General features: G+C 44.4%; 1 protein-coding gene across 1 annotated transcript in view; it reads left to right on the top strand.

The window, feature by feature from the left end:
• Positions 1-699: 699 nt before the first annotated feature.
• maml1 (mastermind-like transcriptional coactivator 1) overlaps positions 700-12,986 on the top strand; it is an 81,614-nt gene continuing 69,327 nt past the window's right edge. The window contains exon 1 of the mRNA XM_085996035.1: positions 700-1,291. Coding sequence (XP_085852161.1) covers positions 950-1,291 — 342 coding nt within the window. The 5' untranslated portion in view covers positions 700-949. The remainder of the gene's footprint in view (positions 1,292-12,986) is intronic.

Genomic DNA, 12,986 nt, shown 5'->3' with positions numbered 1-12,986 from the left:
CACTTTAACCCATGGTTCCCGCCCCCTCACAGCCGATTGGTCGATCTCAAGGCGGGGGTCGCACGCTGATAGGCCAGCGCCGCTGTCATTCAATTTACGTCACGGCCGTAATCAACAAAAATGGCTGAATAACAAGTTGAAAACGGATGGTTTTCAGTCCCTGATTAACTTTATGGCGGAGCCAAATGACGATTAAGTCAAACAGACAGGTTGAGGGATAAGAGAGAAACCTCAAGTCGCGCCGTCTAAAACTCGCCGCGGGAATGACGCACGGTGGCAACGCCCACCCCACCCGATTGGACGCCGATCTATTCGAATTTCGGGAAGCTTTCCCTCCGATTGGTTGCCTTCTCTGTCAATCAGTGCCCGGCGCGGTGAACCACCGGGAGCGAACCAGCGCCCGCCCACCCAGCGCCCGCTGATTGGCTGAAACCCGTCGGCTTTCAGCTGAGCGGCCGGACGGGCTGTCAATCAACGACGTCAGGACGGCGGGGCTGGAGTTAGAGCCCGCCCACTCGCCGATCTCCGATTGGTTGCCATCCGCCGTCTCTTTTGCGGCGATTGATGAAAAGTGCCGTCCATCAACCACCGCACCGCCCACCTAGCCCTGACTCACCCCCTCGCCATTGGTTGGCACGGCCGTCAATCAGGAGCGGCCTGTTGCGATTGGCCGTTGGGGGTTGTCAATCAATCATCGCCGTCGGTTGTCCGTCCGTCGACGACGGTCTGAGGTAAAAAAAATATATAGATAGATGTGAAAAGATGGAGAAAAGTCCGAGCCAAGAGTTTTCTGGTTGACGGGGTTTGGGTTTGTTTTCCCCGCGGGCGGCGGCGGCCGGTTGATGAGCGGCTCGCCTCCCCCCTGAGGGGGAGAGAGGGGTGAAGGAAAAAATAAAACCCCCCAAAAACAAACAAAAAAAAACACCGAAAGCCGGAGCCGCGGGGCCCAATGGCCGAGTTCGCGCTGCCGCGGCACAGCGCGGTGGTGGAGCGGCTCCGCAAGCGGATCGAGCTGTGCCGCCGGCACCACACGGGCTGCGAGGCGCGCTACGAGCGGGCGGCGGCCGAGCGGCTGCAGCTGGAGCGCCCGCACACCTTCGGCCTGCACCAGCGCTGCCTGCAGGCCAAGAGCAAGCGGGCCGGCAAGCAGCGGCCTCCGACTCAGACTCCCACAGCCTCCCAGGCCGCCTTCAGGAACAACGCAGCCGCCGCCAGCAATGCCGACTCTCCTCACAAGCCGCCGTCCGGAGCTGGGAGCGCGGATCAGAGCAGGAGCAACACGCTGCAGGCGGTAAGGACCCACCGGGCACCGGCTTCACAACTTGCTCAAACCCAGTATCCTTAGAAACTTGCTCAGACCCAGTGTCCTTACAAACTTGCTCAAACCCGGTGTCCTTAGAAACTTGCTCAAACCCGGTGTCCTTAGAAACTTGCTGAAGCCCAGTGTCCTCAGAAACTTGCTGAAGCCCAGTGTCCTCAGAAACTTGCTGAAGCCCAGTGTCCTCAGAAACTTGCTGAAGCCCAGTGTCCTTAGAAACTTGCTGAAGCCCGGTGTCCTCAGAAACTTGCTCAAACCCGGTGTCCTCAGAAACTTGTTCAAACCCGGTGTCCTCAGAAACTTGTTCAAACCCGGTGTCCTTAGAAACTTGCTCAAACCCAGTGTCCTTAGAAACTTGCTCAAACCCAGTGTCCTTAGAAACTTGCTCAAACCCAGTGTCCTTAGAAACTTGCTCAAACCCAGTGTCCTTAGACAGTTGCTCAGACCCAGTGTCCTCAGAAACTTGCTCAGACCCAGTGTCCTCAGAAACTTGCTCAGACCCAGTGTCCTCAGAAACTTGCTCAGACCCAGTGTCCTTAAACTTATTCCAATCTAATGTCCTTACACTTATTCAAACCTAATGTCCTTACACTTATTCCAATCTAATGTCCTTTATAACTTGTTCTTGAAACTTAATAGACTAACTAACTTAATAGTCTTTATAACTTGTTCAAACCTAATTTTTTTAACTTGTCATTTAGATGTAATAAACTTTAATTATTACTTCAAACTTAAGACATTATAACTTCAAACTTAGTAGACTTTTTATAACTTGTTATTGAAGCCTAATGTCCTCCTAACTTGTCCAGACTTAATGTTTTTATAACTTTTTGTTCAAAACTTAAGTTTGAATAAGTTATAGTCTTAATAGACTTTATAACTTGTTCAAACTTAATGTCTTTGTAACTTGTTAATCATACTTAACGACTTACATTTATATAGCACCTTTCATGACCACCTGATGTCCCAAAGCGCATTACACTTTAAAAAGTACTTCATTGGCTGTAGTCACTGTTGTAATGTAGCAAACTTAATAGACTTTAACTTAAGGTTGAATACATTATAAAGACATTAATAAAAAGAAAGACTTATATTTATATCGCACCTTTCACGACCACCAGACGTCTCAGCGCTGTATAGCCAATGAAGTACTTTTTTGGAGTGTAGTCACTGTTGTAATGTGGGAAACGTGGCAGCCAATTTGCGCACAGCAAGCTCCCACAAACAGCAATGTGATAATGACGAGGTAATCTGTTTTTGTTAATGTTGATTGAGGGATAAACATTGGCCAGGATACCGGGGATAACTCCCCTGCTCTTCTTCGAAATAGTGCCATGGGATCTTTTACATCCACCTGAGAGTGCAGACGGGACCTTGGTTTACCGTCTCATCCGAAAGACAGCACCTCTGACAGTGCAGCACTCCCTCAGCACGGCACAGGGCGTGTCAGCCTAGCTTTATGGGACTTGAACCCACAACAGTCAGACTCCGAGGCGAGTGTGTTACCCACTGAGCCACAGCTGACTTTATAATAGGCTTTATAACTTGTTCAAACTGTGTTTAAATTGTTGTGTAAACTTTTCTGAGGGGTTCAGAGAGCCGACTAGGCCTGTATTCACTAGAGTTTAGAAGAATGAGAGGGGATCTCATTGAAATGTATAAAATTCTGACAGTATAAAATTCTGACAGGACTAGACAGACTGGATGCAGGGAGGATGTTTCCCCTGGCTGGGGGGGGTCTAGAACGAGGGGGTCACAGTCTCAGGATACGGGGTAGGACATTTAGGACTGAGATGAGAAATTTCTTCACTGAGGGTGGTGAACCTGTGGAATTCTCTACCACAGAAGGCTGTGGAGGCTAAGTCACTGAATATATTTAAGAAGGTGATAGATTTCTAGACACAAAAGGCATCAAGGGGTATGGGGAGAGAGCGGGAATATGGTATTGAGATAGAGGATCAGCCATGATATTGAATGGTGGAGCAGGCTCGAAGAGTTGACTCCTGCTCCTATTTTTCTATGTAATGTGAATCAAGTCCTTTCAATGAAATCTTGCACCACAGAAAGGTAGGTCATTTGGCCCATCGTGCTGATGCCAGCTCTTTGAACAAGCTCCCCAATTAGTCCCACTACCCTGCCGCCCCCCTCCACCCACCGCTCTTTCCCCATAACCCTTCAAATGTTTCCCCTTCAAGTATTTATCCAATTCCCCTTTTGAAAGTTACGATTGAATCTGCTTCCACCGCCCTTTCAGGCAGCACATTCCAGATCATAAAAACTCAGTGAAATAATTCCTCCTCATCTCCCTTCTGGTTCTTTTGCCAATTATCTTAAATCTGTGTCCTTTGGTTACTGACCCTCCTGCCATTGGAAACAGTTTCTCCCGATCTACTCTATCAAAACACTTCATGATGTGGGCGGAGGCTCATGTGGAGCATACACACTGACATGGATGTGTTGGGCTGACTGGCCTTTTTCTGTGCTATAAAATCTTGGTAACACCTAATTAAATGTCTCCTTAACCTTCTCTGCTTTTAATGTATATGATAAGAGGGTTTTTGATAGATTAGGTAGGGAGAAACCATTTCCAGTGGCAGGAGGGTCGGTTACCAAAGGACACAGATTGAAGGTAATTGGTAAAAGAACTGGGGGGAGATGAGAATTTTACGCAGCGAGTTGTGATCTGGAATGCGCTACCTGCAAGGGTGGTGGAAGCAAATTGAATAGTAACTTTCAAAAGGGAATTGCATTTTTATTTATTCATTCACTGGTTATGGGTGTCATTGGCAAGGCCAGCATTTATTGCCCATCCCTAATTGCCTTTGAGAAGGTGGTGGTGAACCACTGCCCTCCATGTGGTGAAGGTGCTCCCTCAGTGCTGTTAAGGAGGGAGTTCCAGGATTCTGACCGAGCGACAATGAAGGAACAGCAATATATTTCCAAATCAGGATGGTGTGTGACTTGGGGACCTTTTGAGGTGGTGGTGTTCCCATGCGCCTGCTGCCCTTGTCCTTCTAGGTGGAAGAGGTCGTGGGTTTGGGAGGTGCTGTCGAAGAAGCCTTGGCGAGTTGCAGCAGTGCACCTTGTAGATGGTACACACTGCAGCCACGGTGCGCCGGTGGTGGAGGGAGTGAATGTTTAAGGCGGTGGATGAGGTGCCAATCAAGTGGGCTGCTTTGTCCTGGATGGTGTCGAGCTTCTCCAATGTTGTTGGAGCTGCACTCATCCAGTCACGTGGGGAGTGTTCCATCACATTCCTGACTTGTGCCTTGTAGTTTGTGGAAAGGCTTTGGGGAGTCAGGAGGTGAGACACTCGCCGCAGAATACCCAGCCTCTGACCTGATCTTGTAGCCACAGTATTTATGTGGCTGGTCCAGTTAAGTTTCTGGTCGATGTTGACCCCCCAGGATGTTGATGGTGGGGTAATGCCATTAAATGTAAAGGGGAGGTGGTTAGACTCTCTTGTTGGAGATTGTCTTTGTCTGGCACTAGTGTGGTGTGAATGTTGTTTGCCACTTATCAGCCCAAGCCTGAATGTCATCCAGGTCTTGCTGCTTGCGGGCACCGACTGCTTCATTATCTGAGGAATTGCGAATGGAACTGAACACTGCAATCATCAGCTAACATCCCCACTTCTGACCTTGTAATGGAGGGAAGGTCATTGATGAAGCAGCTGAAGATGGTTGGGCCTAGGACACTGCCCTGAGGAACTCCTGTCCTGGGGTTGAGATGATTGACCCTCAGTCACCACAACCATCTTCCTTTGTGCTAGGTATGACTCCAGCCAGTGGTGAATTTTCCCCCCGATTTTACTAGGGTTCCTTGATGCCAAACTCTGTCATAGGCTGCCTTGATTCAAGGGCAGTCACTTTCGCCTCTCCTCTGGAATTCAGCTCTTTTGTCCATGTTTGGTCAGGTTCTGCAATGAGGTCTGGAGCCAAGTGGTCCTGGCGGAACCCAACCTGTTCTTTGGTAAATAAATGCTGCTTGATAGCACTGTTGATGACACCTTCCATCACTTTGCTGATGATTGAGAGTAGGCTGATAGGGCGGTAATTGGCCGGATTGGATTTGTCCTGCTTTTTGTGGACAGGACATACCTGGGCAATTTTCCACTTTGTCTGGTATATATAATTGAAAAGGAAAAATTTGCAGAGCGATGATAAAACAATGGGGGGAGTGGGACTAATTGGAAAGCGCGCTCAGCCAGCACAGGCACGTTGGGCTGTAAGATTCTATGATTTAAGGGCTTTTCCTTTAAAAAGATCCAATACTATGTCTCAACCATGCTGTAACAGCCCTCTGTGTAAAGAAATGTCTCCAAACTTCATTCCTTACACATCAACAATTTTAAATTGAGGACCCTCATCACTAACTTCTCCAGTGATCCCTATTCACTATCAAAATCTTCAATAATTTTGAAAAACTTACTAACTTTCCTCTTGGCCTTCTCTGCTCCAGTGGCAATAATCCAAGTAGCTCCAGTCTCTCCTTAGAACAATAATTCGCATCTGTGGCATCGTTCTGGTACATCTCCGTTATCTACAGCTTTAATTTCTTTCCGAAAACAGGTGCCTAAAACCTCCTGCCGTACTCTGTGGCCTAACCAATGTTTTGTATAAGATCCCACGAACGACAATGAGATAAATTGCCAGTTTATCTGTTTCTTTGAAGTTGAGGAATAAATGTTGGGCAGGACACTGGGAGGAACCCCCCCCCCCTGCACTTCGTTTGAATAGTGCTGTGGGATCTTTACCATCTCCTGAGACATCGTGTCTCATCCAAAAGACGGTGCCTCTGACAGTGCAGCACTCCCTCAGTACTGCACTGGGAGCGTTGGGCTAGATTTTGTGCTCTAGTCTCCTGAAGTGGGACTTGAATCCACAACCTTCTGACTGAGGCGAGAGTGTTACTCAGAATCACAGCTGACCACTTTAAAGAAAAAAAAAATTTAATTGTTACTTTATCATTGTAGAAATTAAGAGGAAAACATCCTCATGATTTCAAAAGTTAAAGTTTGTAGTTTTAATTCTTGGTGTACTTTTATTCTGTCAAGAATGAGAGCCACTTTTTCCTTTTTAATGACCACCAGATGTCCCAAAGCGCTTTACAGCCAATGAAGTAATTTTTTTGAAATGTAGTCACTGTTGTAATGTAGGAAACGTGGCAGCCAATTTGTGCACAGCAAGCTCCCACAAACAGCAATGAGATAATGATCAGATATCTGTTTTGTGATGTTGATTGAGGGATAAATATTGGCCAGGACACCGGGGAGAACTCCCCCTGCTTGTCTTCAAAATAATGCCATAGGATCTCTTGCGTCCACCTGAGAGAGCAGACAGGGCCTCCGTCTCATCTGAAAGATGGCACCTCTGTCAGTACAGCACTCCCTCCGTACTGCACTGGGAGTGTGAGCCTAGATTTTTGTGCTCAAGTTTCTGGAATGGGGCTTGAACCCACAACCTTCTGACTCCAGAGAAGGTGCTACCAACGGAGCCACAGCTGACTCATATAAATTACTTTTTGCATGAGGCTGGAGTTTTACTGCGTCTCTGTGCCCACTCAAACCGGTGTTAGACGGCCTCCTCCAGAGGAAGTTGCTCCTCGAAGCTTTAGTGCGCTCGGCCGCCTGCCAGTTTGGCATTGATGTGTTTCCAAAAACTGATTTGAAAGTGGGCGGTATAACTAACGTCACCTTTGGGACTGCAGTGCTTCACGGGTGGTCATCTGTAGCGATAGAAATCTTTGTGGGATTGCCCTACTCATCCACGGTTAAACCATAACTTAAATTCACTTTTCCGAGTTGGATTTGGGGCGTGGTGGTGATTTGCGTTGCCTGATGTGCCATGTACCCCTTGCCCCATAGGCCATCCTTGTGTCTGGTGCTGTTTAGTATTGTGACTGACTGACATTGTACCAGATTCTAGATGACCTTGAATCAAAGCTGAACAAGAGTGGGCGTTAACTGCATTTACCTAAAAATGCAGATTAGGGAAATGTAACCTTGTTGTGATACTAACTTTTTTTGTTAGAAATGCAGTGTAGTGTTCGTTTCAAGTGGCCCAGTTAGTTTTTTCCCGATTGACTGACTCCGTTCAGGGGGTGGAGGAAATGGGAGTTTATAGGCACAAATCATCGAAGATGGCAGAACAAGTTTAAAAAAAAAAGGATATGGGATCCTTGGCTTTATCAATAAAGGCATAGAGTACAAAAGCAAGGAAGTTATGCTAACCCTTTATAAATTGCTGGTTAGGTCTCTGCTGGAATTCTGGGCATCATACTTTAGGAAGGATGTCGAGGCTTTGGAGAGGGTGCAGAGGAGATTTATTAGAATGTACTAAGGATGAGGGACTTCAGTTATGTGGAGAAGCTGGGATTCTTCTTTTTGAGTAGAGAAGGTTAAGGGAAGATTTAAGAGATGTTCAAAATTGTGAGGGTTTTGATAGAGTAGAGAGGGAGAAATGGTTTCCACTGGCAGGAGGGTCAGTAACCAGAGGACACAGATTTAAGGTAATTGTCAAAAGAACCAGAGGGGAGATGAGATTTTTGTTTTATGCAGTGAGTTATGATCTGGAACGTGCTGCCTGAAAGGGCGGTGGAAGCAGATTCAATAGTAACTTTCAAAAGGGAATTTGATAAATACTAAAAAAGGAAAACATCTGCAGGGTTATGGGGAGGAGAACAGGGGGGAGTGGGACTAATTGGAGAGCTCACTCAAAGAGCCGGCACAGGAACGATGGGCCAAATGACTACCTCCTGTGCTGTACTGTTCTATGATTCATAACTAGTTTCTGAAAAGCAAAGGTTTTGTTTTGAAAAATATTGCAGATTGAATATAGTGTGCTATGTAGAATGCTGTAAATATTTTCACAAGATGAAACTTAATGAATTTGTTTGGTTTTAATTTCATGCCTGGCTACCTGGATCTTGCTACTGTGTCACAAAGTATTTGCATTGATTTTTTAGTTGTGTGACTAAAGGGCAGGTGCGATATCCTTGTAAATAAGACCCACGTAGTAACTTCCTGATTGACAGTAATTACCATTTGACATTTCACCCGGTACACCACTTTATTAATGTAGCTGTGTGCTAGAAAGGTTTTGTTAAACTCCAGCAGCAGCACAATTTTTTTATGCTGATTAAGATGCTTTGCATGTTGTTGGGACATGCCTGACTTGCTGCAAGTCCTGCCATAAAATCATTGGTTCTACTGTAATAGAGTTATGCCTTCTCTCAATGTATTTAATTACCAGTCCATATGTCTGTTGTATATTCCTGCGGTTCACACACAAACAGCTGATGATTTTGGGGGCATGTGGTGATCCAGGACTTTGGGGATTGGGTACATGCACACCTAATGAAGTCAATACACTCGCGTTGAAGTCCAGACCTAACTTTTTCTCCTAATGGAACAAACTTGAAGTTCAGTGAAAGGTCAGTGAAAAGGATGTCACCAGTAGAATATATTCTACTGACTGAATAATTTATTGCCGGGTATTTTTAGTTTTTGTTTTGGCGTGTTTTGCTGGAGTCAGTTTATATGCTATGAGTGAAAGTGGGTGTAGTATGTAAAAGGACACATCTGGCAGCAGTTTATGATGCTGTGTAGATTCTACATGGAGAAGTATAACGCAGCCAGCTCGTACTGCTAATGTGAATATGAGCAGGAAGGGTTAAAAGGGGCCCAGGAAAATGCCTTTGCAAATCCTTTTTTTGTTTATGAATGTACACGTAATATGTAAATATGTTGAAATGTTTCATCACTTAAAAATGATAATTGTGTTGTCACTAGGATTTCAGTAAAGTGCGATGGTGGTCATGTGGAATTTTTGTACTGTGGCCATTCCACTTCAGTTATGAAAATAAAACACCCGGCAAATATAGATTTCGTCCTTCCAAACTTGTCTGTGGAGAGCATTTTGAGCCGTGTAACTCGGGTACAGCTCACGGGTCTGTTACTGGGGATAGCAGTTGGGGGAATTTGAGCACAAGAAGTTAGTTGATGTGTCTTCGCTTCAGCCATGAGATTATAGATTTTGTCCTTCTGTCCTTGGGTTGGATGTGGAGAGGTTGTTTCAGTAGTTTAACAGTAGGGTGAAGTACTGTCACTGGCAGTGATGGGACCAAATTGAGGTAAATGAATTATGAGCATCACACAAGAAGTGTATCTGTTAATGTTAAGTAAGGTGACTGGTGGCATTGTGTTTGTGGCTTCTTTATGATGCTGAAGAAGTAAGTTGCATTCATAGAATGCTTTATCAATGGACTCTGCAGGAGCCCGCGCTCTTTGAATGTAATGAATTAGGGTGTTTATCAAAAGGCTGTCTGATGTCAAAATGTATAGATGCTGGTTCACTTATAAGTAGATGTATTAAGTAAGAATCTTGTGAATTTTTTTTTGTTTTATACGAATGCAGTTCATGGGTATTCTCTAAGACCAGAAAGTCAAGTGCTGCAAGTTTAAGTGGTTTAAACTAAGGCACTGGGTTACTGATAAAGAATTGAGTGAACAAATCTTTCCACTCTCCAACTGTGCTTTGTTTTTGGACCAGCTTGTTCATTCAGAAATGGAGAAGGCAATCGTTTCATAGGAGGAAGCTCTCCACATGTAGATTTGGTGTCTTTGGAAAAAATATAGATCCATTGAAATGAATAAATGAAATGATTTAACGCCTGTTTGATCCCTGTTAATTGCAGTGTTTTACTGAGCTGGTGTTCTTTGACTGAACCACTAGAGTGAGCCAGTAAATTGATTCATTGTCAGTTTAATTTCTAAATTAGACACTGCGGCAAGTGATGGGAAACCTTGAGCAAGCAATAAAGGAGCATCAGAACAAGAGATGATCATTCAGCACCCGAGCCATTCTATTTGATCATGGCTGATCTCTATCTCGACTCCATTTACCCATCTTTTGAGCCATATATAGTAAACTCTTTCATATCCAGCACCTATGGGACCAGGATGGTGCCGGTTGATAAAATTCTGGATAACAGAGGTAGACCAACCGAGGCAATTTTTAACACAATCAAAAAATAAAAACCACTGACTAACTCGGCCACCGCGGGAGACTCGGACTCGGCGAAACGAGTGCTGGATGGATTCGGCAAGATTACCGGTTATCTATTTTGCCGGTTATTAAGTATTCCGGATGATTAAGTGCCGTTTAAACAAGAGTTTACTGTACCTTGATGCCCTTGCCTAATAAAAATCTGTCAATCTCCGCCTTGAAAATTTCAATTGATCCCCAGCATCACAGCCTTTTGGAGGAAGAGATTCCCGCCACCCATTGTGTGGAAAAAGTGCTTCCTGCTTTCATTCCTGAATGGCGTGAGATTGTGCCCCCTTTAAATATTCTACTAGTTTCAAGATCTTGGCTTTTAAAGCAAATTTTAATTATTTTTCTTAAGTGATACTGTGCTTCAAAAAGTATGTCAACTTTTTTTTAATAGCAGAATTATGGTTCAACTTTCAGTTTGCTAAACAATTGAGTAGGGACAGAAGGACTTTGATTAGCTCAAAGTTTTCTTTCCAACTTTAAACATTAATTATTACATCCATTAATAAGTAGATGTTCACTTTATTTAGAATTCTAGACACATTCTAAGAAAGCAGCAGTGCGTGGACCGTTTCAAAGTTGCTTTTGATGATCAAAGTCCGTTTATTTATAGGAATGCGGAGTTCTTAACATGCCAATTAGATCACTTATTAATCTGTAACAAAACAGAAGGGAGAGCATGGAGGGCCAAATTTCACTATTCCACAGGCGTTTGTTATACATGAGATTTTATTATGAATACGATTGTGTTCGACTTGATCATACATGTGTACTACTGAGAGATCTGCCTGAGAAAGGTGATGGCTTTTTTCTTTAAATACACACATCAATGAAAAAGCTGTAGTGGCAGAAAATGTTCCAATACTTGAATAATTTTTACTAATGTTTGTGTTTGCCTATAAGTCAGTATCTTGCCATTGTTATGGTAGCTTAACTAATGTGTGTGATGCACCAGAGATAACAGAAAATACTTTATTCAGCTGCATTGTTTTGTTTGGGTTTTGAGGGTTATTCTTTATCAAATTTCCGTGAGTTTTTCTATAACCAATATATTGCCACTGCTGTTGCACATGTTCAGTTGATTGTGTTTTTTATTCTAAGCGTTGGAGAGAGACTTCAGAAACTTGTTGAACAGTCATCTAGTGGTCAGAGCTTGCAACTACATTGTGTTGCCATAACACAATTGAATGGGAAATGTTGACGTAACTTACACTGGTAATTGTTGACGGAAATGTGACTAACAATCTTGTCAACAGGAAGTGAGTTTTGCAGACGGGAAGTCATCACCCTACACCACTTAATATGGATTAGTTGATTTAAGTATTTTTCGGGGTGGGGAGGGGTGATGTCTGTTGGGCAGTTGCTGAGTAGTGAAGATGAATAATTCTGGAGAATTGAATAGCTTTGTGGATCTTGGGCTTTTTTTTACAGAACTGAGATTAAATAGCTGGAGCATGGTCTATGATGGGGTAAGTTTTAAATGTTCTGTGGAAGAAGCGTAGTCGAGTTTGAACGTGTACGCTGATGACATCCCAGTTCTACCCCTCCATCTTTCTCGGCCCCATCGCTGCCTCTGCTTGTCAGAGATCCAGTCTTTGATCCACAATTGTCTTTGGTTAAACATGGGAAAGACTGAAGCCATCATCTTCGATCCCCGCCATAAACTCTCTACCCTCATCACCAATTCCGTCCTCCTCACTGGTCATTGTCTGACTGAAGCAGACTGTTCATAAACTTGGTGACCCAAATGACCGAGCTGAACATAAAAACATAACGTAAGAAATAGGAGCAGGAGGAGGCCATTCAGCCCTTCGAGCCTGCTCCGCCATTCAATGAGATCATGGCTGATCTTCTGCCTCAACTCCATTCACCGGCCCTATTGCCATATCCCTTGATGCCCTTACTAGTCAGAAATCTATCGACTTCTGTTTTGAATATACCCAATGACTGAGCCTCCACAGCCCTCTGGGGTAGAGAATTCCAAAGATTCACCACCTGTGTGAAGGAATTTCTTCTCATCTCAGTCCTGAATGGCCTACCCTTTATCCTGAGGCTGTGGCCCCTGGTTCTAGACTCCCCAGCCAAGGGAAACATTCTCCCAGCATCCACCCTATCAAGCCCTGTAATTTTGTATGCTTCAATGAGATCCCCTCTCATTCTTCTGCATTCAAGAGAATATAGGCCTAGTTTACTCAATCTCTTCTCATACGACAGTCCCGCCATCCCAGGAATCAATCTCGTGAACCTTCGTTGCACTCCCTCTATGGCAAGGATATCCTTCCTTAGGCAAAGAGACCAAAATTGTACACAGTACTCCAGATGTGGTCTCACCAAGGCCCGATATAATTGGAGTAAGACTTCTTTACTCCTGTACTCAAATCCTTTTGTAATGAAGGCCAGCATACCATTTGCCTTCCTAATGGCTTGAGCATTCACTTTCAGTGACTCATGTACAAGGACACCCAGGTCCCTTTGAGCATCTGCATTCCCTAATCTTTCACCTTTTAGGAAATACTCTGCCTTTCTGTTTTTTCTACCAAAGTGGATAACTTGACATTTATCCACATTATATTCCATCTGCTATGTTCTCGCCCACTCACTGAGCCTGTCGA

Source organism: Somniosus microcephalus, chromosome 8 (genome assembly GCF_052327205.1).
Source record: "Somniosus microcephalus isolate GS21.2 chromosome 8, FLI_Smic_1.0, whole genome shotgun sequence".
Lineage (NCBI taxonomy): Eukaryota > Metazoa > Chordata > Chondrichthyes > Squaliformes > Somniosidae > Somniosus > Somniosus microcephalus.
This window is presented reverse-complemented; position numbering and strand designations above follow the sequence as displayed.